The sequence below is a fragment of the Nelumbo nucifera genome, chromosome 3 (genome assembly GCF_055504915.1).
Source record: "Nelumbo nucifera cultivar China Antique chromosome 3, China Antique-T2T, whole genome shotgun sequence".
NCBI lineage: Eukaryota > Viridiplantae > Streptophyta > Magnoliopsida > Proteales > Nelumbonaceae > Nelumbo > Nelumbo nucifera.
The window spans coordinates 86,355,787-86,380,269 of NC_142651.1; the positions used below are offsets into that span (position 1 = coordinate 86,355,787).

Here is a 24,483-nt window from a genome sequence, read left to right on the forward strand (position 1 = left end):
AAGATGTCTTCAATACCCAGAGATGTTTCTTCTAGAGATAACAAGCCTGCGGCAAGTGGGAATTTTGTCACCAGCAACAATGATGACAACTCACAAAATACACCAACAGTGTCTTCTTCTCTTATGGGACAGGTTGCTGATTCCTCTGGAACTGGTACTTTGGGCTTCACTGCTAGTGAGGTAGAGGTCCTTAGCAGGGTATTAGCCCGTCTAAGAAATAATTCTTTTGCTTCTACATCTCTTGCCAGATCAGGTATAGCCTCTGCCTTTAGTGCCACTGGCTCTATTGACTCTACTTCTTGGGTTATTGATTCCAGTGCTACTGACCACATGACACATATGTCTTCCCTATTCTCTTCATATCATTTGTTGTCTGGTCAGGATAAGATGAGAGTTGCTGATGGGTCTTTCTCCACTATCTCTAGAAAGGGAATGGTTGACCTAAGCAAGGACCTCTCTCTTAAATCAGTTTTACATGTTCCCAATCTTACCTCAAATCTTTTGTCTGTTTCAAAACTTACCAAAAATTTGAACTGTAGTATAACCTTTTTTCCTACTCATTGTGTCTTCCAGGACAGAATGACAAGGAGAACGATTGGGTGCGGTCATGAGTATGGAGGCCTCTACTACCTTGATGCAGACATCGGTTCAGCCTTACAAGCATCTGTTGCTAGTAGTCCGGAGAGTGTGGAGTCAATAGCTAAGTTGCATCTTTGGCATGCTAGGCTAGGTCATGTGTCTTTCTCTTCATTAGAAATGTTGTTTCCCGAATTGTTTAAGGGCATTCCAAGTCAGAGTCTAACCTGTGAAGTATGTCAAATGTCAAAACAATGTAGAACTACGTATCCAATTTCCAGTAATGAAATTTGTGCTCCTTTTGATTTGGTTCATTCTGATGTCTGGGGCCCTTCACCCATTGTTTCCTTTGATGGCTTCCGGTACTTTATCAGTTTTATTGACCACTACTCTCGTTGCACATGAATCTACCTATTAAAAGGACGGGATGAAGTACCACGGATAACCATGGCATTTTGCAAGATGATTGAAACACAGTTTAATAAGAATATTAAGCAATTCAGGTAAGACAATGCTGCTGAATACTTTGAAAAATCCTTGAACTTATTCATGGAAGATGCTGGCATACTACATCAGTCATCATGTGCCTATACTCCTCAGCAGAATGGGGTTGCTGATTGCAAGAATAGACATCTATTGGAGACAGCTCGACTATTCCAGCACAAAGTCCCCAAGCAATAATGGTCTCAAGCTGTACTTTCTGCATCAGGTCATCAGATCAGGTCGGCGCCTGTGTCCGGATCAGGTCATCAGATCGGCGCCTGTGTCCGGGTCAGATCGCCAGGTCGGCGCCTGCGTCCGGGCCAGATTGCCAGGTCGGCGCATGTGGCAGGCTGATCCGGCCAGGTCGCGCGCAATTCGCGCGCAGGCCGCGCCAGGCCACGCAGGTCGCGGGCAGGCCGTGCCAGGTCGCGCGCAGGTCGCGCCATGTCGCGCGCAGGCCGCGCCAGGCCAGCCAGACCGGTGCCCGAGGGGGGACCAACTTGGTAAGTTGTTGCCTGGGGGCTTGCCTAGTTGTCACGAGGTGCCACGTGTCGCAACTTCACTGGAGGGCCAAATCTACCCTCATCACTTTCTCTTCTCAGCTCTCGGTTCAAAACTCAAAGTCTCAAACCCAAAGAAAATTTCATAGTTTTAATGCAAAAGAGAATAACTTTAACAAAAAATGATAACATACAACAGGGTGTATTCTAATAAGATAAAACAAATCAATAAAATGATATAATACATATGCACATTCAAAAAAATAATATAACATATATATGGGTGAGCGCCTAATACAAAAACACCTGGGCGTTGGGCAAGGCGACTTCTAAAAATCGCCTAGTAGCCTAGGCAACACCTAGGCGTCACCTTGACAACTATGCATTGGTAGTGTGGACTTGGAGGGGACTGGGGAGAGCAAAGGTGGAGGCAGAAGATTCACTAAAACACTGATGTTCTCTTTGGTGAAGGTGAAAAGAAGATGGTGGCTGACAATCCCCAAGAATAGAATGAAAATACAGTGGAGGAGTAGGTTCCAAAGAATAAAAAAGAAAAACAAGACACAGTAGAGGGTTCAAAACTGATCTCAAACGAGGAGAATGTGTGCCAAATCTGGTACAAATGCAGGGTGTGTGCAAGGAGAGCACAGGCTCTGAAGTCTGACCCAAAGCTTAGTCAAGAGATGCCAGGTGTTTTTTTTTTTTTGATAAGTGAGAGTAATTTTATTGAAAAAATATCAGAAATACATGCAGCCTAGGAAGAGGCACGAGATTTTACCTCCCCCAAGGACTGAATCATAAGCACTAAAACATGCCCAAACCTGAGATACAAATTACAAATTATCCCAAAACAGATCACCCCTTGCTTGGCCAGAGAATCAGCCATTACATTTGCTGATCTGCTAACCCACTGGAACCTAACAGTCATATTTCTTGTCATCCATATAATTTTCTTTACCAGATCCCTGTTGCCCCAACAAACTGTGTCTGGGCTATTCAGCCAGCCCACTACTACCTTGGAGTCTCCTACTAACAAATTTCTCACTCCTGATTGACTAGCCATCTGTATACCTTGTACCGCTGCTAGTAGCTCTGCCCTTACAGAATCACCTTCCCCCACTGGTCCTGAGAAAAGAGACAACATATTTCTGTCTCCGTCTCTTAGAATTCCTTCAATTCCGGATGGCCCTGGGTTACCTTGGCAGCTACCATCAAAGTTCAATTTTACCACTCCATTCGGTGGGGGTTTCCATTCAACTTGTAATTTGTTCTTGGTGGAGACTGTAGAAGCCACTGCTTCCCAAATGACCTTTCACCGAGGAGGGCTGAACCTCTGCAAATCAAACACCAGGATTTGGCTGCTGCTCCTGTTGATACTGGAAATCCTTGTTACTCCCCCTCAAGGTATGGTTGTCAATTCTGTTTTGGGTACTAATATTATCTCTGTGCCTCTTGCACATCTGGTTCAGTCCCAGCCTGTCTGTTGAAGCAACAGTGTATAGTTAGAGGAGAGGGAGAAAGGAAGGACGAGAGGAGTATGACAAATTGGCTAAACTACAAGAGAAGGAGCTTAGGGAAAAAGATTTAGGAACTGATAAGCAATTTGCTTGAAGAGTTGAAAAGAAAAAGAGATACTAGGATTGCAAAGGAGAGAAACAGAGATGGGGGGAATGCAGAACCAAAATAGTGAAGATCTGATAGAAGGGGGGATGCCGAGATGGCTTGAGGAATTGGAAGGAAATCTAGTAGTCCAGTTTGCTAGGAAACAAGGTCTTCATGTAAACAGCCCAGGAGAGGTAAAGGTAAAAATGGATGTTAAGTAGAGTGAAGAGGAGGGTGAAAAGAGGAAAAAAGAAAGATGAGAGACTAATTTCTGATATTGAAGGTGATCTAGAATTCAGTGGAAGAGGAGATAGGAGAGGGAGTAGATAGGGTAGCCGAGGAAAGTAAGGGTAGGTAGAAGTAAAGATATGAAGATTGTCAGTTGGAATGTGAAGAATTTTGAAAATGAGCTAGCTTAAAAAGGAGAAAAGGGCACGAATTTTGAAAAGGCATGCACCTTTTCAAAATGCTGCACCTGAGGCCTAGGCAAGGTGCATCCCTTAAAATACACCTCACCTGTGCACCTAGGCACACCTTTTAAATCACTGGTTTCAAGAAACAAAGTTAAGTGAAATGGATGGTAGGTGGGCCAGGATTTTGTGAGGAATAGTTAACATATCAAGATTGAATAGAGCATTTTCAGCAACTGCTACAGAAAAACTATATGTTCAGCAATCAGTTGTAACTATTGATATTAACAGAGCCAATAATACAACAATACTTACGCACTAAGAGCACCACCTCCTTTCGCATGACCATCCATTTTAGTAACAATGACAGCACCAACTGAAACACTTTGTTTAAATGCTTGAGCCTGATCAAATGCAGCTTGACCGATACTGCTATCCATAACAAATATAACGAGATCGGGTTTCTGAATGATTTAGAAGAGACAGTTAAGTATTTGTAAAGCTCAGGAACAATAGAGAATGTACAGAAATAAAAGAACATGAAATACCGTTGCTTCAGAAACTTGACGCATTTCTTCAAAAAGAGCAGCTTCCTGTTTGTGGCGTCCACTTGTATCTACAATAATAAGATCACAATTTTCCTTCTTAAAACGCTCAACACCTTCCACTGCAATTTTTACAGGATCTGACTCCATGTAGCTGTGGACAAAACCAAACATAATGTGAACTTGAGAGAGCACAAAGAGCAGCCTGACCTAGATAAAACCAAATTACTTGGTTAAAAAACAGGATACAATGTTCAAGTTGCAAAAGACATGGTTTCATGTTGAAATCAATGAATTGCAACTCAAAAATAGAAAATATGGTTTTCAAATTTTTTTAATTGCATTTTTTAATGTTCACTCCTTAAAACATTTAAACCACAGTTCAGAGCTGAAAAGCTTCCTAATAAGTAATAAATGGTATTGGCTCTTTAATGATGGTGTCTTATATCTTATCATCTACCTCACACTCAAACTATGAAAGCAAAAAGATTATATGGTTGAATAGGTATAGATTTGGAGAGAATTAAGATGTATACAAGAAATAAATTTTTGGAAAATGAGAACACAATTTCGAATCTTAGAGCAGTGGCTTTGTACAAAAAATAAAAAAATAACTAGGACTGTATGCAGTCTGCCCTTCCCAAAACCCCAGATAGCTGCGACCAACATTTGGTAATGGCCTTTTATGTAGCATCTGGCTTTGTAGCTTCCTTCACAATAGTGAAAGTGGTGAGCCTTTGTATAGGTAAGGCAATTCCTAGGCTTCTTTCACATTTTATTGTGGATGCTAGAGTACGTTGATATGGACAATATGCAACTGTTTTCTTTTTCATTCATAAAGCTCGTTGGAACTGCCTTAACCCCAGTAAGCAAAATAACTATTTAACTTTTCTATTAGATAGTATCAAAGATGAAACTAGAAGATAAAACTAAATATCAAAAATCTGAACAGACTTTGACTATCTGTAAATTTATCAATCATCAACATCTTTTTCCAAGGGATTGTTTGGAACTGCCTTAACCCCAGTAAGCAAAATAACTATTTAACTTTTCTATTATATAGATAGATAGAAGATGAAACTAGAAGATAAAACTAAATATCAAAAATCTGAACAGACTTTGACTATCTGTAAATTTATCAATCATCAACATCTTTTTCCAAGGGATTGTTTGAAGGTGTTTCAGTAATAAATAGGTATTGCAGAAAATAGTTGGCAAGAGGCATAAATATGAAGAATTGAAGACAAAATAGGTGCTGAGATCTGCAAACGGGATGGCTGACACTCTAGCTAAGCAAGGGATTACCAGAAATCAATTGTATTGAGCTTGTTAATATGAATGTTCTTGAAGTGATAGGGTAATAACTGCTACCATACCCAAGGGTTGACTGTAATTTTATCATATTTCTGATCTTCATTAATATAATTAACAGTTACTCATCAATATATATACGGGTATTACAAGGGGAGGTGTAAAATCAAGAGTGAGGTTAGATCTCTAGTACTACTACCCACCCATATTTATTTATTTATTTTTGATAAGCAATCAGTTAGTGAAAAAATATCAAGCATTAAAATGACAAAGGTGGGACCTAATCCCGTGTCTAAATTCAGTCCAGGCCTGAAAACATTATATACCTATATTTGATTCCAGTCCAGGCCTGAAAATATCTCTAGTATTCTCTCTAGGGTTATAGAATCATTCATAAAAAAAAATACTAGGGTTATAGGATGTATCTTCTATGCCTAGATTTCAATAATAATAACAATAATACAGATTATGACATCAAGGGTCTCATTATGTACCCTTGATGTTTTTTATTGGTTCCTTTTATTTTGCCAAAAAAATAATAATAATAATAATACAGATTATAACATGGTAGATGTTGATGCTTTATATCAAATCAATTAGACAAAATTTTAAAATTTTTCCACCATAGGTCCATGATATAATATATTAATAGTTAACTAATAGTGTATATAGTACTATAGTAATCAGTATCCAACTTCTTTTTCTATCAATAACAGAAATCTTTATTAAAGTAGCCAGTATCCAACTACCTAACTTTATCAAGCTTCTAAGGAAACACAACAAAATAAAAACTTTCCCGAAAGGGAAAGTAGAAAAAGTACCTCCCATAAAATGGAATCTTAGCTTTAGTAGCATTTTGCTTCAACTGATCAAACGCACCAGCTCTGAATGTATCGGCACAAACTAGAGCTGGTTTCCAACCCTTCTTTTGATGATAATATGCATATTTTGTGCATGTCGTAGTTTTACCAGAACCTTGTAACAAGAGGAATAGAATGCATTATTATGAATAGCTAAAGAATCTAAACAAAATCTTAATGCAATGAAGAATCCAATGAATAGTAAGCATTTTACAGGTACACAAAAAGGCATAATAAAACATTTGGAAGCAAAAGGGCACCTTTGACTATCAGAATCACCCCATGACAAGTTGGAACTTTAAACCTTACTCAAGAGACCAATCACCAATGGAACAATAAACAAAGAAAGAATTTTTTGCCTAAAGAAAATAATTAACAAAAAAATATTTATCAAAAAAACTCATTAGAAAATTTCTTTTAGCCAATTCTCTTAGAGAATAAAAAACAGTTTTTAACTTTTTAAGAACTAAAACATACCAAATAAATGACCTTGGGAAAGTAAATAGGAAAGCAGCCAAAGGAAGTGAGCCAAATACAAGGGCTTTAAGAAAGGATTTTGAAGAGAAGCCATTAGAACACAAATAATTACGTACATATTCAATCATGTAAACTCTTAATCTCTTTATTTTTTCCCCAATTGTATTACTTCAACTAGCTAATGTGATGTTAAACAACATTATGCACTTCTAATTCTATGAGCCACCTTTGTACCAAGCCCCTCAAGGCAAGCCCAAACAAGCCCATATCAAGGTCTTAAATTCTTAATCCCTACAAAAAAAATTATAACTTTAAGTGCCTTTTAAAAATATCTTTTATTAGGATAAATGAATGAGAAAAATTAGCAAATATGGGGTTTTCAGAGCTGCTAAACACAAAAAAACAGAAAAAAAATGCACAGCATTTTCAAAAGGCACATACTCAGGAAGACACACCAGGCACATGTCTTTTGAAAATGTTGGACTTGGGACCAATGTTTTAAAACACAGAGGCATGACACGAGATGTTCCACTACCTAGAAGTGTGAGGCGTAGTTCAGAACATAAGAGGTGTAAGCCTCCCGAACACAAGGAGGTATAAGCCTCCTTAGTGGAGGGGGAGATGAGGAGGAAGAAGAATTTCATTTTTCTTTATTTTTAATAAAAATCTTTTATATTAAGAAGAATGAAGATGAATAGCACTAGTTGAAAGGGAGGGTCTCATTGAAGTGGAGGCAAGCGAACCGGAGCAGGTAATTGTATCATCAGAATGTAGGTCGGTAATTGGTACCTCTTCTCTTCCCACTTGCCATCCCCTTATTAAACTTCTAAACAATGTTTTAAAATGCGGATGCGTGATGCGAGGCATTCCACTACCTAGAGGCGTGAGGGATAGTTCAGAACACAAGAGGCATAAGCCTCCCGAACACAAGGAAGCATAAGCCTCCTTAAGAGGAGGGGGTTAGGAGGAGGAAGGGGAGGAGGATGAAGAAGAAGGGAGGATCTCACTTTTTCTTTATTTTTAATAAAACTCTTTTATATTAAGAAAAATAAAGATGCATAACATTAGTTGAAAGGGGGGGGGGTCTTGTCAAAGAGGAGAAAGCTGAGAAGAAGAGACAAGTTGGCTCTGATACCAACTTGTCTAGTAAGACTGCAATCAGTCCTAGTTGTAATGTAAAATAAACAAGAGAGAAGAAGAAAAAGAAGAATGAGGAGAAGGAGAAGAGAGAATACGAAGAGAAGAAAGTCAAAGAAGAGTGTGGGATATATCTGAGATTGTCGCCCCACTCAACTATTTATATAATAGTTTAAAACAGGGTAAAAAACCAGAATTACCCCTACTGCTTACATAAGCTAAGAAATAGCAGAAACAGAAAATAACTACCAACTACCAACTAAGCAACATAAATAGACAAACAGCAGTGGGGACCACATTATTGTTCTACATCTCTACAGTTATGTTGCCTTCAAGTTGCAGTGCATCTTGCTCAGAGGTTCAAGTTGTGGGTGAAAGAATGAGGATTGTGTATTTGTGGTTATTCTGCATTTGGCTCCTGAGCTTTGTTTATGTGCTTATGTGGATGTTTCAAATTCTGGCTTTAGTTTTTATGCTTCTTTGGGGTGGTTGGTTTTGTAAGAGATTTGAGGGGTTGATGTGATGGGATATGGGTGAAAAGTTTTCAAAGAAAAGTGGTTGGAAAATGTTGGTCCTTAGCTTTGTTTGGAGGTGTTTCCTCAACACCTCTCTAGGTTGAATTTGCTTTTTCTTTTTAATGAATTTTCTTTTTTACCTTCAAAAAAAAAAAAAAGAGGTTTGAAGCAAGTTGTTCCATTATCACTTTTGGTTGTTTGTGCTTGTGGAAATTCTCAGCAGGATGATCATAGAGGAGGTTAAGAAAGGGTTTAAGAGAAGGCTTCAAAGGTTCAGTTATACAGACCTTCAGTATGCAAATGATACCTTGGTTTTCTTGAGGACTTCAATTGATAAAGTCTTAAATTTGAGAGTAATATTAAAGAATTTGAATTACCATTGGGTTTGAAGGTGAGCTTCAACAAAAGCATGATGATAGGTGTGGGAGGTTGACTCTTCATTGATGTACACATGTGCAGCAGCATTTGAGTGTAAGCTAGGAAGCTTTAAATTTACTTATCTTGGCATTCCACCTGGAGTAAAAGCACCAGTGAAGTCAACTTGGCAACCAGTTACTGAGAGATTGGAAAAATGATTGGCGGGATGGGATGGGAGATTCCTCTCATTGCGTAGCTTATTCGCGAGTCTACCTGTATATTACTTGTCCATTTTATAGGTTCCAGTGGACGTTGCAAATATAAAGGAAATGGTTCAAAGAGATTTGTTTGGGACGTTGGAGGGGTAGGAAAATTCCATTTAGTGAAATGGAACAGAGTATGCCACCCTAAAGAATTGGGATGGTCTGGGTATTAGAAGGGTGTGATTGATGAATAATGCATTGTTAGGAAAGTAATAGTTGAAGTTTTTGAGGGAAAGGAGAGCACTTTGGAGGATGGCTTTCCTAAATAAGTAATGGGGTAATGCAATTTGAGGGGGAGTTTGAGACACTAGAGAGATATCAGCTTCTTATGGAGTGAATTCATGGAAGATGATGAAGTTCCATCAGGGGTTTGTTGGAAGGGTGTATAGTAAGAAGGAAAGTTATATGGAAAGCAGTTAGGGCAGCAGTGGTGTGGACTAAATGGGAAGAAAGAAATGGAAGAATCTTTAATGAAATTAGTAGATCCAAGGAAGTACCAATAGACACTATAAAGATCAAAGTAGCACATTGGGTAAGGAGTAAAGACATTGGAAATTTTTCAAGATTTCTAAGTGAATGATATAATAAGAACATGGGCTGAAGTCGCACATTCTTCTAAAGAAAAAGACAGGTTAGATATGGAATGGAAACCTGCACCAAGCAATACATTAAAGTTGAATTTTGATGGGAGTTCTATGGGCAATCCAGGGCCAGGCAGGTATAAGGAGTGTATTCAAAGATTTCTCAAGAAGGGTAGTTGTTATGTACTCAGGACCCATTGGAGTGGGAGATTCTTTGGAAGCTGAATTGATGGCCTTTCTACAAGGCCTAAGATTAGGAAAGCAATTTGGCTTCCGCTTCTTGGAAGTAGAGCGGGACTCAAAACTGATCATCACTTGGTCAAAAGGCATTTGCCAAGTCCCTTGGATATATAGGCATGTTTTCAGGGATATGAAATATCCCTCATGAGAGTTTAACACCTATATTTGGGTTAGAAGAACTGCAAATGGTATGGTGGATTCATTCGCAAAACAAGGGTTAACAGACATCAGCTGTTTTGGGCTTTAACGCAAATCTTTTGGATCTTGGGCTGATGGAATATCCCAAACTATTGTACTAATCTTTTGGATCTTTTGGGCTTTAACGCAAATCTTTTCTAAGGGTTGTCTTTTTTTTCTTATGTTTTTTAGATAAGTGTGAGGTGGGGAAATTATGTGAGATTTGTCCAGTGGTTGATCTTCTAGAGGTTAAGAACATAATAGTAATGGAATGCTTTGAAGTTAGAAATGGTAAGGTGATCTAGTACCATACTTTAAGGAGACCACTTCATAAGAGAGATTGAGGAACACATGGATCTGTCCAAGAGATTGGATGAACCGATAAAGTGGAAGTGACACCAAACCAGCAGGATGAAAGGTGGTGGAAAGAGTGCGCTAGTGGGAAGTTTACAGTAATATCCTTTTATGATTCTAATTAAAAGCAGTGCTAACCTTAAGAAGCAAGAGGGGTGTGGGTAAATCCAATTCCTCCAAGGGTAGAAGCTTCTGCATGGTTACTTGCTTTGGCAAGCAAATCAGTGTGGCATGTGCTGTAAAAATGAAGAGACTTTAGTGCATCTGTTCAATCAATGCAGTGCAGCTGAGTTCATCTGGAGATACTAGTACTACTACACAGGTCTGGTGGAGAAATCTAAGGCATGATCCAACAAATTCTAGAAAAACCTTCTCTAAGTGGTATTGACCAAAAAATTCTTCTCTTCTTTGGCATGCTTCCCTTTTGTGGGGTAGTTAGGAGATCTCTTTTTGCAAATAAAATGAATATGCTATTTATACAAAAACAATAAAATAAATCTTCTCTAAGTGGCCCAGGATCAAAGGAAATAAAAAATTAGGGATCTATTGGTATCCAGTTCCTTTTGCAATTTGTTGGGGAATTTGGAAAGAAAGAAACAGGAGAGTAGTTGAAGATAAATTCAGAAGCTTAAAGAGAATTGTGGCTGACAGCTGACACTGAACCGATGTTGATGGGTTTGCTGCCGGTTCATTCCAAGTTCAAAGAAACTCCTATAGCTTCTTTTTGTTCCAACCTTTGGACCGTTCTTAATATCAATGATATATAGCAGTATAAGGTTATTTAGGCTGTAGATATGCTTTTTTTGTTAGTGTCTTAAATTTTGTTTGGCTGAGTTAGACATCTGCAGAGGTTGCATATTATAACAGAAGTCATTTTCATTTTACATACATAAATACATACATACATACAAATACTTTTCAAAATCAACATACCTTGTAAACCAACAAACATTATAACACTCGCTTTCCCTTTCTTTGGGGTAAATGAAGGTTTCCCTGGATCCAACATTTTGCAGAGCTCATTGAATACAGCCTAAAACAGATGAAATAATTTGTTTCACAAAGATATAAAAGTAAACTGAAAGCCAAAACAGGTAGAGAAAATTGGTTTAACAAAAAGGAGAATCCAAAGAACTTTTCTAACAATTTTGCAGCAGCAGAACAAAGCTTACCCAGGAAAAATCCACAATCTCTTGGATGAGAACTAAAAAGCTTACCCAGATACTGCATGGGTACTTCTAGATGTACTATTATATAACATTAGCACTTCTTTAAAGAAAACACACGGTATGTTTTAACAAATTATATTATAACACTTATCAAGAAAAACACTTGTTAAGAAAAACTATATAAACACAGATAAAAAAACACTTTTTTATTGGAAACAGTAACTTTCATTTAATGGTTAATAAATAAGCACAAGACAAGCACCCCATTTAAGGAGTGTTGACCCCGCATTGGAATCCACTATTACATATGCTGCTCAAAAATAGTTCTCCCCTAGTTGACCCTTGTTTAGCTAATATATCAGCCAAATCATTGGCTGACATTCCATAAGAAATAATACCATAAAAATCCACATATATTAGAAAATTAAATTTGGGAAGACATGTCTTGAGAAATGATGTTTAGCTATAGAAACTATATATAAAGGCATGACATAAGCATATTATATGGGATACTTGTACCCATATGTGTCCAGAATTTTAGGATTTCTTTTGATTTTTTTTATCTTTGGAAAAAAAAATTATTGCATTGCATTTCTGTATGATCAAAATCACAACAACCCGTGTACATCAAGGAGCTGTACAATAGGAACATACATATTAAGTGGTTTGTATATCTGCTTACAAAATGGGTTTCACAATGAAGAAAAATAACTGTATAAAACCCCCTGAAATGGCTTTTGGATCACTAGCCATTTGCACAAAGTTCCTTTCAGTCTCCTTAGCACTTAAATCTTCCAAACATGCTTTACTCTCAAAAATTCATGCATTTCATTCACTCCATATGACCCATATTATTACAGCAGGGCACATTCCCCATTATAACTTTCCTCTTACAGGCCACCCTCTAAATAGTGACACTACTGACTCAGGGAGGTACCATTGCACAGCTGAACAAGCTTTGTTCTCTAAATAGTTATACTACTGACTCAGGGAGGCACCATTGTACTCCAAAGCATTCTAGTACAGCTGACCACAACTTCAATGCGAATTTGCAATGCAAAATAATAATGATGATGATGATTTACTGATTCCAAGTCTTCTGAGCACAAAATGCATGAAGAATTTTCCCAAGTCATCCCCATCCATAGAAATTTATCAGCACCTAGGCTTTTCTATAGTGCTTCAGTATGCCAGTTCAGAGGGTATAAAAGGAATTCAGATTTTTGAGATTGGGAAGGAGACTGGACAAGGAACTCAACTTCTTGAACAGAGATTAACTGCAAACAAACCTTATTTCTCGCATGCCCAAACTCTTTTGTCTGTTTAACTCACACAAGGGGAGACTTGTTGAACCTTCTGCAACAGCTCAATGCAAGAGCTAACTTCCAATCATTTAGATTTTTTCTGAAGAAATCATGTGTTTCTCCAACACAAGTTCAAGAGAAGAAAAGAACAACTGTAGAGAGAGTAAAAATTAACTTATTAAATTCTGCTGTTCTGGACAGGCTTACATGTATATATAGATTCCTCAAAGCTTAAAAATTTTGGCAATCAGTAAAACTACAGCTGGCTCCTAATTAGAATCCTAGAATCTCCTAAGAATAAAATCTTATAAAACAAAAAATAGAAATTCAACAAAATAGTAGTTGACTTAAACTAATAGTTTCCTATTCTACTAATTGCTGACCTTCGAAAAAAAAATAGGGCACTCCATAATGAAAATAAATTTGGTTTATAAACATAAAAATAGAAATCTTAAATTTTGAAACTACTGTCAACTTCCAAATCTAGGTGCAACCATTGATTACTCAGTCTTCTAACATATTTTCGTAACTTTGAGATGCTCAAATCCCTTCAGAAATTTATTTGCAGTTTCTTCTATTATTTGTGAAAGTTAAACTACATTACTTGTAGAGAACACTGATGTGGGCCCCACAGCTATGGTCCCACTCTGTCCGTAGGGTAGAATGTGTTCTAGTCATCCTAGGGTTAGCTAGTGGACAATTTGTTATTTCAGTTTTATATTATTTTATTTGTTATATAAATACCAACTGGCATAACCTATAAATATTAAATAGAAGTGGCGGCGGCAGAACATTCAGATTCTGTCCTTCCTTTCAATTCTTGTATTCTACTGCTCTCTCTCTACTCTTTCTCCTCTCTCCTCTATACCTTTTCTCTTATTTTCGAACCTAGAATCTACTAGGGTTCAAGGCTGATAGCAGTCTTGAACATCTACTTGGTATCAGAGCAAGGTTAGGGTTTCTCATGTGAGTCTAGTCCAGCCAACCACATGAGAAGCTCCTAGGGCTGGAAGTTGAGAAAGTGAAGTTCGTGGATTGATTCTTGGAGATCGCCAAAGGGTTTAGCAGCTGTTGAAGACTTGTCACGGTTGCAGAGTGTTGGTGATTAGGAAGAACCAAAGAAGACTAGGGTTCGGGTAACCTTGGAAGGCAGCGAACAGTTTCTTCTTGTAAGTTATTTGTTTTCTAAAAGAAGTACTATCAGAGATGATAGGTTGGACCTATCTTGAAAGGGCAGCCGAACCATTCTAGGGTTTTCTCCCTTCTATTCTCTAGGGTTTTACAGCAAACCCTACTGTCGGGCCGAACTGTTTTAGGGTCTGAAAGTGATCTGGAAACCCTACTGTTGGGCCGAACTGTTTTAGGGTCTGAAAGTGATCTTGCGGCAAACCCTAATAAGCTTGCGGCAAGCCCTAATGTTAGGCTGAACCTTGCGGTTTACCTGGAGCTGTCCTCAAGTTTTTTTCTTTCAGCATTGATCAGCTTTTAGGGTTTCATATTAACCCTACTGCAAGTCTATCTGTACGGTACTGATTGGAATGTGCAACTGAAATGTTTTCTTTAAGGACTGATTAAAAACCCTAATTCTGCTAAGCATATCAGACCTGCTTCTAAGCTGATTTTCAGATTCTTTTGGGGTTTTCGAACTCTCTTAAGGGGTGAGAACTGTACGGACTGCTGCTGTTGTGTTTGTTAGTTGGTTTTAGATCAGATTTATACCTGTTTTGTGCACATACACTGTGAATACAGATTGGTCCTACACTGTTTTGATTGTGATTGGTAGTCCAAGTGCTGGTCTTCAACTGTAGTAACCCTATTTTTGAGACTTGACCGAAATGGAGTTTAAAAATCAGGCAGAAGTCAGTTTTGGGAACAACAGTTATGGTAGTGTTTCTGAGACAGGTGGTCAGATTACAACCGTAAAGTTTGATGGATCAAACTATTTGGAATGGGCCCAATCAGCCATGATGGCTAATGGGGGAAGAGGTAAATTAGGGTACCTCTTGGGAGATGTGAAATAACCCCCCAAGGGAGACCCTACGTATACCAAGTGGATTCAGGAAAACTACTTGGTTATGACATGGCTGTGTAATTCTATGCAGCCTCATATTAGCCAAAATTACTTGTGGGCAAAGACAGCTAAGGAGATATGGGACGTTATGAAAGAAACTTATTACCAACCCCTTAATGTTTCCAGAGCATATGAATTGAAATGTGAAGTAAAAAATCTTAAACAATGAGAGAAACCGGTTTCAGTATACTTCTCTACCTTGCAGTCTCTGTGGCGTGAGATTGATCACTTAGAGACTCTTGAGTGGGAGAGTCCCAAAGATGCATAGATATATAGAAAGCAGGTCAAGACAAACCGGGTGTTTGAGTTTCTGGCGGGCCTAAATTCAGAGTTTGATATTGTGCGGCAACAGATTTTGACTAGAGATAGTGTGACTCTCTCTCAGGCATACTCCTTAGTACATAGTGAAGAGACCAGAAGGAAAGTTATGATGCAACCTCAGCCTCTCACACCAGCCTTTGTAGCTGTCAAACCCAAATCAGGGGGTGATTCAGAGAAGGACAGGAGGAAGGAAGACAAAAGGGATGTGGTATGTGAACATTGTAAGAAACCCAAACATACAAAAGAAACATATTGGAAACTGCATCCTCACTTGGTTCCGGCAAAGTTGAGAAGCAAGAAGGGCAATGCTCATGTGGCCGTGAACACTGATTCAGCATCCTCATCTGGCACAAGAGGAACACCTTTAGAGACCTTAGTTGCAGTTCGGGCTGCCCTAATACAGTTGGAAAAGGAAGTTGGAAATTCAGCTCAGCCACCGCAGTCACCGTCAGCTCCTACCACATCTGCCTTCGCACATTCAGGTACTCGAGCTTCAGCCTACCATGCCTCAGCTCCAGGTACTACTGAACCTTATTGGGTAATAGATTCAGGTGCATCCGACCACATGACTAGCTTGCCTTCCCTGTTTACCACTTATCATTTGTCTTCTGGTAGGGATAAAGTATCTATTGTTGATGGCTCCCTGGTTCCTATTTCTGAGAAGGGTGACATCAAGTTATCAGATACTATCTCCCTGTCATCTGTTTTGCACGTTCCTAAGCTTGATACTAATCTTCTTTCAGTCAATAGTATTACCAAGCATATGAACTGCTCAGTAACCTTCTTCCCTGACCGATGTGTTTTTCAGGACTTGGAGACGAAGAAGGTGATTGGGACTGGCTGTGAGACGAATGGGATCTATCTGCTCGGGGAGAGGTCTCGTCAGGAAGAGTCAGTAGAGAAGATGTCATTTGTTTCTCAGAGTGTGAGCCCGGTTATGCTTTGGCATAACCGATTGGGTCATTTGTCCTTTCGGTCACTAAAGAGATTATTTCCTGCTTTATTTGAGTCTATTGAGTTGTCTCAGTTGCAATGTGAAAGTTGTGAGTTTGCTAAACATTGTAGAAAGTCTTATTTATTGAGTAATAAAAGGAGTAATAATTCTTTTGATATTATGCATACTGATGTTTGGGGGCCCTATCACATTCCTTCCATGGGTGGGTACAGATATTTCTTGTTATTTGTTGATGACCATACCCGTTTTTCTTGGGTTTATCTCATGCGTTCACGAGATGAGGTTCCTGCCCTGACCCAAAACTTTCACCAAATGATCCTAACCCAATTTGATGCCAAGATCAAAGTTCTTAGGTCCGATAACGCAAAGGAATACTTTGCTAAACCATTGGCATCTTACCTTCTTAATCATGGGGTTATCCATCAAAGCACTTGCCCTCGTACACCTCAGCAGAATGGGGTTGCAAAAAGGAAGAATAGGCACATCTTGGAGGTGGCTAGAAGTCTTATGTTTACCTCCAATGTCCCTATTCGCTTCTGGGGTGATGCTATCCTCACGGCGGTATATCTTATTAATCGGGTTCCTTCCCGGGTTCTTGATATGAGATCTCCTTTTTCCCTTCTATACCCAAATGAGGAGTTGTTTTCTATTCCCCTTAATACATTCGGTTGTACCTGCTTTGTTCAGCTTCTCGGACCCCATCACTCCAAGTTTGAACCCAAGGCCTCCAAATGCATTTTCCTTGGTTATGCACAAACTCAAAAGGGTTATTGCTGCTATGATCCTATTATCCTCGGGTTTCTCCTCAGAGGGAGAACAGTGAGAGTGGGGGTTTGAGTCCTTTTCTTCAGGGGGAGCGCAGTGAGAGTGGGGGTTTGAGTCCTTTTCTTTAGGAGTTGAGGGTCTATCACAGGCGATGCAGGCAGGTTGATCCCGGTCATCAGCAGTCCAGGCCAACTCCAATCTCATCTGCAGCTCCAAGTCTAGGTATTACAGTCCCAGGGCCCATAGAGACTTCCTCTATCTATTGTTGCCATTTCACCTCTTGCAGATGACCTTGACCTTCCGATTGTCGTCTGTAAAGGGAAACGACACTATACCACATCTACAGCCCACTGTATTTCCCAGTTTTTATCCTATGATCGCCTATCTCCTACCTATAGGTCCTACCTTACTTCCGTTGCCAATGTCCCTATTCCAAGAACAGTGCAAAAAGCCCTATCTGTCCCGAAATGGAAAGATGCAATGCAAGTTGAGATGGATGCCCTGTTGAAAAATAACACCTGGGAGCTAGTTGCTCTACCCAAAGGAAAGAAACCAGTTGGCTGCAGATGGGTATTTACCGTGAAGCACAATGCAGATGGATCCATTGAGAGGTATAAAGCTCGGTTAGTTGCAAAAGGGTTCACCCAGACTTATGGTATAGATTACTTGGAGACCTTTGCCCCAGTAGCCAAGATGACCACCATTCGAGTCCTATTATCCCTTGTAGCAAGTCACACTTGGCCTTTATACCAAATGGACGTGAAAAATGCTTTTCTGAATGGAGACTTGCAGGAAGAGGTTTACATGCGGTTGCCTCCTGGATTCTATGATGCAGAAACAGGTAAGAAGGTCTACCGGCTCAACAAGGCTTTGTATGGTTTGAAGTAGTCACCCAAAGCTTGGTTCGATAGATTCAGACTAGCCCTTGTGAAGTTCGGTTACGTACAAGCCCAGTCAGATCATACCCTATTCATCAAGAGGGTAGAGTCCTCCTTGACACTACTTGCAGTATATGTTGATGATATTGTGGTGACAGGGAATGATAGCCACGAGATTGAGTCCCTTAAACAGCTCCTTCATCAAGAATTTGAGGTGAAAGATCTAGGTGCACTTCGGTATTTTTTGGGTATTGAGGTTGCTAGATCCAAACAGGGGATCTTTATCTCTTAGAGGAAATATGTCCTAGATCTACTGGCAAAAACTAGAAAGTTAGGTGTCAAGCCTACGGATACACCCATTGAACAAAACCACAGGATTAGTGCAGAGAGTGGGGAGACTCTTGAAGACAAGGTTATGTTCCAGCGATTGGTATGAAAGCTTCTATATCTCTCCCTCACTCGACCAGATATTACTTATGCTGTTAGTGTTGTTAGTCAATACATGCATTCTCCTCGAACCACACATCTTCTTGCGGCAGAAAGAATATTAGCATACTTGAAGAGATGCCCGGGTAGGGGTATACTGTTCAAGAACAATAACCACATGAGTACAGATGCCGATTGGGATGGGAGTGTTGATGACAAAAGGTCTACCTCAGGATATTGTGCCCTTGTGGGAGGTAATCTTGTCTCTTGGAGAAGTAAGAAACAAAGTGTTGTCTCCCGATCTAGTGCTGAAGCAGAATACAGGTCAATGGCTAACGGAGTGGCTGATATCTCTACTTGAAGAGTTGGGTATTGAGTATGAGAAGCCCCTGATGTTGTATTGTGATAATCAAGCAGCTATTAATATAACACATAATCCAGTGCAGCATGACAGAACCAAACACATTGAAGTTGACCGACATTTTGTACGAGAGAGGGTCTCATCTCAAGAAGTATGTCTCCCTTACATCACATCCAGTATGCAACTAGCAGATATCCTCACTAAAGCCGTATCAAGAAAGAAGCTAGAGGCGGATCTATCCAAGTGGGGAATGATAAACATTTATTCCCAACTTGAGGGGGAGTGTAGAGAACACTGATGTGGGCCCCACAGCTATGGTCCTACTCTGTCCATAGGGTAGAATGTGTTCTAGTCATCCTAGGGTTAGCTAGTGGTCAATTTGTTATTCCAGTTGTTATTTATATTTCAGTTTTATATTGTTTTATTTGTTATGTAAATACCAAGGGCAGATTTGTCCTTTTCATGTAACTGGCATAACCTATAAATATTAAATAGAAGTGGCGGCGGCAGAACATTCAGATTCTGTCCTTCCTTTCAATTCCTGTGTTCTACTGCTCTCTCTCTACTCTTTCTCCTCTCCCCTCTATACCTTTTCTCCTATTTTCGAACCTGAAATCTACTAGGGTTCAAGGCTGATAGCAGTCTTGAACATCTGCTTTACTCATCCCCTCTTGAAAAGAACTTCCCATAAAGTTCTCACTGGCACACTCCTTATAATAAGATGAAAGATGCTCAGTGTTTTAAAAAGGACAAGGCACAAGAAAAAGCACAAGGCAAGGTGCATGCTTTTGTGAAGCAAGGAGCAAATTTTACAAAAAAAAAATCAAAATTGCAAAAAATAAAAAAGGGAAGAATAAAAAAAATATTATTATTATTATTTAAAAATGCATACTTAAAATTTTAAAGCAAATGTTTTAAAAAGCCAATTTCATCAAATTAAAAAGCATAAACATAACACATAAAGCATATACAAAGTGAAAATATAAAATAAAGTTAAACATAACATACAAAACTCAAGCACTCACAATTTAAGCAAATGAAATTTTCAAGCTCTTTATTTCTTTCCCAATTGCATTACTTTAATGCTTTTTTATCAATAACAGAAAACAACTTTATTAATGAACATTAAAAAGATACATGATGATACAAAAAACAAAGGAAGAGGTAAACTCTCTTAATCCCCCCCCCACACACACACACACAAACACAGAAAAAAAAAAAAAAAACACTTCAGGATTACAACAATGTCCAAACCAAGTCATCTCTTTCCACCCCTTGCTTAGCAAGTGTATCAGCAAAGGGATTAGCACTTCTTTTCACCTACTGCAGTTTTATTTCCATGCCCTGGGACAGCCATTTAAGCTTCCTTTTTTCATTAGCATAATTCCAAAACCCACTTCCTCCTTTTGCAGCCAACTTATCAGTAGTTCTGGATCACCTTCAATAATCAGCTTTCTAATGTATAGCTCCTTTGCCTCTTGTATACTTTCCATTGCCACCAAGACCACTGCTCTAAGTGAATCGCCTATTCTGATAGAACCTGAAGATAAAGCAATAACTTTCCCATTGCATTACTTTAATTCTACAAGCCGCTTTTACTAAGCCCCTTGAGGCAAGCCCAAATAAGTCCATGCTAGGGTCTTAAATTCTTAGTTAGGGGTGCAATCAAATTGAGCTCTAATCAAATAGTTCGGGCTTGACTTTGATTCTAATCAAGTTCAGGGAAAGCTCGATTAGTTACTCAAACTTGAGCTTAACCAATAAAAAGTTTGGCTCGACTCGATTACACCCCTATCCTTAATACCTGAAAAATTGGTTTTATAATTTAGTTTCAATTCCCTATCTATAAAATAAATGTCTTGTATTAGGAAGAATGAAATGAACAATATTAGCAAAAAAGAGATTCTCAGACCATGGACGAGTGAGCAAAATACAAGACATTTTTTAAAAGATAAGAACTAAAAATAAATTATAAAACCAATTAATAAAGTAGGGACTTAGAATTTAAAATCCTACCATGTACTTATTTGGTCTTGCATCAAGGGGTTCGGTTGAGGGTCTAAGGACTCTACCTCCGGCTCAGCCACCATGCTTAAAAAAAAGTACAAAAACCCAAATTTAACAAAGGCATGTACCTGGACTGAGGTGCAAGGCACACCAGGTGCGTTCTTTTCTAAAGTGGCTGCACCTAAGCCTAGGCAAGGCACAAGACTTCAAAATATGCCTCACTTGTGCACCTAGGCATGCCTTTTCAATCACTGAAGATGTTCACATTGAAAGTTTCACTGATTTGCAAATCTGGTGGCAGCTTCACTTTGTAAACATGGTAATTTATTCTTGCTAGAATCTTAGGACCAGTCTTCCTAGGCTTGAGCATATGATATTTTCCACTATAATACCTCTCTATAGAAAGATGAACCCACAACCTCCAATTTTAAATACAAGTTTACAGTAATGTAGATCAGCTTGCTCCTTTGGAGAGATCTTGTAATAAAGCTCATTGAGAAAGCTGAACTAGGTATAAGAATAATATGGTATTGCATGCTACAAACAAGGCAATTCAGGTGACAATTGTTTAGTGAGGTGGTTTTCGTCCATGTGCCTAGAGACAAGAACCACCTAGCCGATGCGATAGCTACCCTGGCCTCCATAGTCAAGATGCCTTTGTACCAATCAATGGAATCACTCGTTGTTGAAAAGCTATATCAGCCGGCATACTTATTCATCCAGTGCCCCTACTTGTTTTAGAATGCCATCACCACCTTGCTGGTCCAAAATATCCCCTTTTTCTAACAAGAAAATACCATCTCTTATTTTTCCAACTCATGCTCAAATTCAGGTTCGAAACAACACACCATATTCTTCCCCTTTTCAAAATCTTGTTTACCTTTAGAATGCATTAAGGTTAACTTTTTACCATCCTTATTAAAAGTATAACTATTGTTCCAACCACTATGCTTAATCTTTCTATCAAACTCCCAAGATCTAACAAGCAAAAGATGGCATGCATTCAAAGAAACTACCATAGTCATCAAGTCAACAAGGCGCCCATGGAGGGTTGCCTCACTTAATCACCAAGGTATTTTGTACATAGCGCTATTATATACTTTTATATTCTTAATTTTTTGGGATTATAATAATAAAACAGACATAACTAAACTAAATTATTCAGTTTGTAAGTTAAAATACTAGTTTTCTTTTTATTATTTTCTTATTTGTTAGGGTTCAATCAACATGTATGCTGTCTTGAACCTCACTAAAAGTTCAAAACCTGAACTGGAAAGCAAGGATAACTCAAAATTTTGTCCAATCTATACATATTGATTGTTATTTCTTTTTCTCCTGACAAATTTATTGATTATCATTTTCATCCTTTCTTTACTTCTTTTCCTAGGACAAAATAGGGACTCAGCTCCTCTATTTTCTGAAATTTCTTTTCTTTCTTCCTCTTCCCTTTTTTTTTTGATCAGCAACACAAAATTGATTCATTAGATTAAAAAAGAGGTACAACAAAGATTTGTGGGCACAAAAACAAAGCCCACCCAGAAACTATTCACTATTTACAGAATTGCCCAGAACATAGAGTGTCTTTGAGTTCCTTGCTTTGCCAGACCAACAGCCAAACTGTTTGCAGACCTCCTAATCCATCTTATTTTGATCATCATATCTTTAGAAATCTGCTTGAATCTCCTTAATTCATTCCTTAACTTCCATATGATTCCTTCCCCTTTTTTCAACCAGCCCACAACTACTTTTGAATCACCTTCCATTTTTTTCACAAATACATTGATTTCCTATTTTATCAATGAAGTTTATAGTTTTTTTTATGAAGATCATAGACAATTTCTAGTGAAAGATGGTTGTTGCTTGCCATGGAACCCAAGGAATTACCCTAGGATTAATGGTTTTTATTGAAAAAAAAAAATCCATCATCTAGACAACTAGGAGACAAGGCGCTCCCCTGTCACCTAACCTTGCCTTGCACCTTGAAACCCATGTATCACACCATAAAGTATTATTATTAGCATCACCAATAGAAAATGACACGAGGCAATGTTTATTAACTTCTACTTCATGATCTTTATCCAATATTGCAAGTTTGAAAGTCCGTGGATGTAGGATGTAGCTTCATCTTCAATTTGATCTTAGTCACAGCTTCTTGGGAAATTGCATTCTCACATTTTCTAGGGTCTATAATAAGTATGACACAGTAATCAGCAATAGTGCACTTGGTGGAAAAAATATTATGCCTTAAACAAAATTTATTGTCATCCATTGGAGCATCAAGGGTTGTTGGTTTCTAAAACTAGGACCATAAGAGTGTTCATATAGAACATAATCTGCATCCTCTGCATCTTCCTTAGGAGCTTCAGGTTCTTCTATCTAATATTGATTTTCAAATTCTCCACCTTCCTCTTCCTCACCTTTGTTTTCTTTTTGATCAACCCCACCTTTGTTTTCTCTCAAGGACTAATTCAATCCATTGGAATTAGTTGGCATTGGGGACACTGAACCCAAACCAATTACTCTCGCACCCCACCCCTACATTGTGTGGCTTCAAGACCATACTTGCCCTTGAAGGGAACCATGAGTTCTCCCAGCACTCAGACCAGGCTCATTTTGGGTTGTTTGCTTTGTCAATTCTGCAATTATAGTAGGGGAAAGATCATAAGCTGATTTGAAAGTGAAATCCTCAGTTTTACCATGGACATAAATAAGTTAGTCCTCTTCTCCTTACCATATATTGAAAACTGCCAATATTGAATTTGGTTACTGAAGACTAAGTAACAGTCGGATGGCATTATAGGTCCAATATTGAAATTGGTTAAGCCAAATTCTCCAGTCTCAACTAACGTCAATAAGTATTTCTTATGTATTTACATTAGTCATATTATTTCCAGACATTTAAACCGAATTGCGAAATGCAGGAGGTATACCTTTCAATGGAACAGACTCCAGTATTGTTTGTAAGTATCATGGATATTTTTAAGTTCATAAAATAACTTGGGGGGATATATTAAACCCAACTACAGGTCTAATGTTAAACTCCATGCGTTCACATAAGAAGCTGTGTGATAGAAACAGATGAAACCAGACATAACTTTTCCTTTCTAGTCAAATGATCAAATACCAAACAAAATAATAACAAATATTTCTTTGCAACACATTTTTCTCAAATTCCTTAAATTCTGCGATGTTAATTAACAAATTTCACCATGTTGAACGAAAAGAAATAAGTTGTCTTTCGCAAACCGCACAATCATGTCAAATCGTTCGACCTACAGATACATTATAAGGAAGAAACAGTTTCTTTCGAAATAAGAAATATCGAATCAAAACTACCTGTTGAATTATCTTACGCTTGTTGTGTCCAGCGGCGAGGTCGTCGAGATTAACGATCTTCTTTATATTGGTTTGCATATCCCGGACAAGCTTGAACTGCACATCGGACTGTAAAAGGGCTCGAGTGATCTCGTTCAGACATTCATTAAGGACCTTCTCGTCAATGATGGTCGCATTGCTCATCTGCTGGAGAGCACGGGAGATGCTCCCCCCTAACTGTGCTAACACCATGTTTCCCGATCGATCAAACGATCACCTCAGCAATTCAATTCGGAAGGGGATAGCTTTTATCGTTAGGTTTAGCGTTTCTTCACAGGGCTGGTTACTTTCTCGTGCAAGGCTGGAATCGAATGACCAAGCTTCGCTTGGGTGCGCGAGAGAAAAGACAGATATCGAATGATAGGTCGAATATGAATCCGGCGAAGGAATACTCGCAGACGAAGCTGTAGCGGTAGGGGTGCTGATGGTCTAGCCGAACCGTGGGCAAATTTTTTAACCCGAA

General features: G+C 38.7%; 1 protein-coding gene across 2 annotated transcripts in view; it reads right to left on the minus strand.

The window, feature by feature from the left end:
• The window catches only part of LOC104613512 (signal recognition particle subunit SRP54 2), a 59,000-nt gene extending 34,517 nt beyond the window's left edge, over positions 1-24,483 (minus strand). Inside the window, exons 1-5 of one of the 2 annotated variants that reach the window (XM_088901121.1) lie at positions 23,982-24,469; positions 11,322-11,421; positions 6,249-6,402; positions 4,120-4,270; positions 3,887-4,035 (exon numbers count right to left, since the gene is read on the minus strand). In XM_088901121.1, the coding sequence (XP_088757247.1) occupies positions 3,887-4,035; positions 4,120-4,270; positions 6,249-6,402; positions 11,322-11,421; positions 23,982-24,212 (785 nt within the window). In that variant the 5' untranslated portion in view covers positions 24,213-24,469. Of the gene's footprint in view, positions 1-3,886; positions 4,036-4,119; positions 4,271-6,248; positions 6,403-11,321; positions 11,422-23,981 lie in introns of both variants that reach the window. The other variant, XM_010281357.3, reaches the window with a different exon arrangement.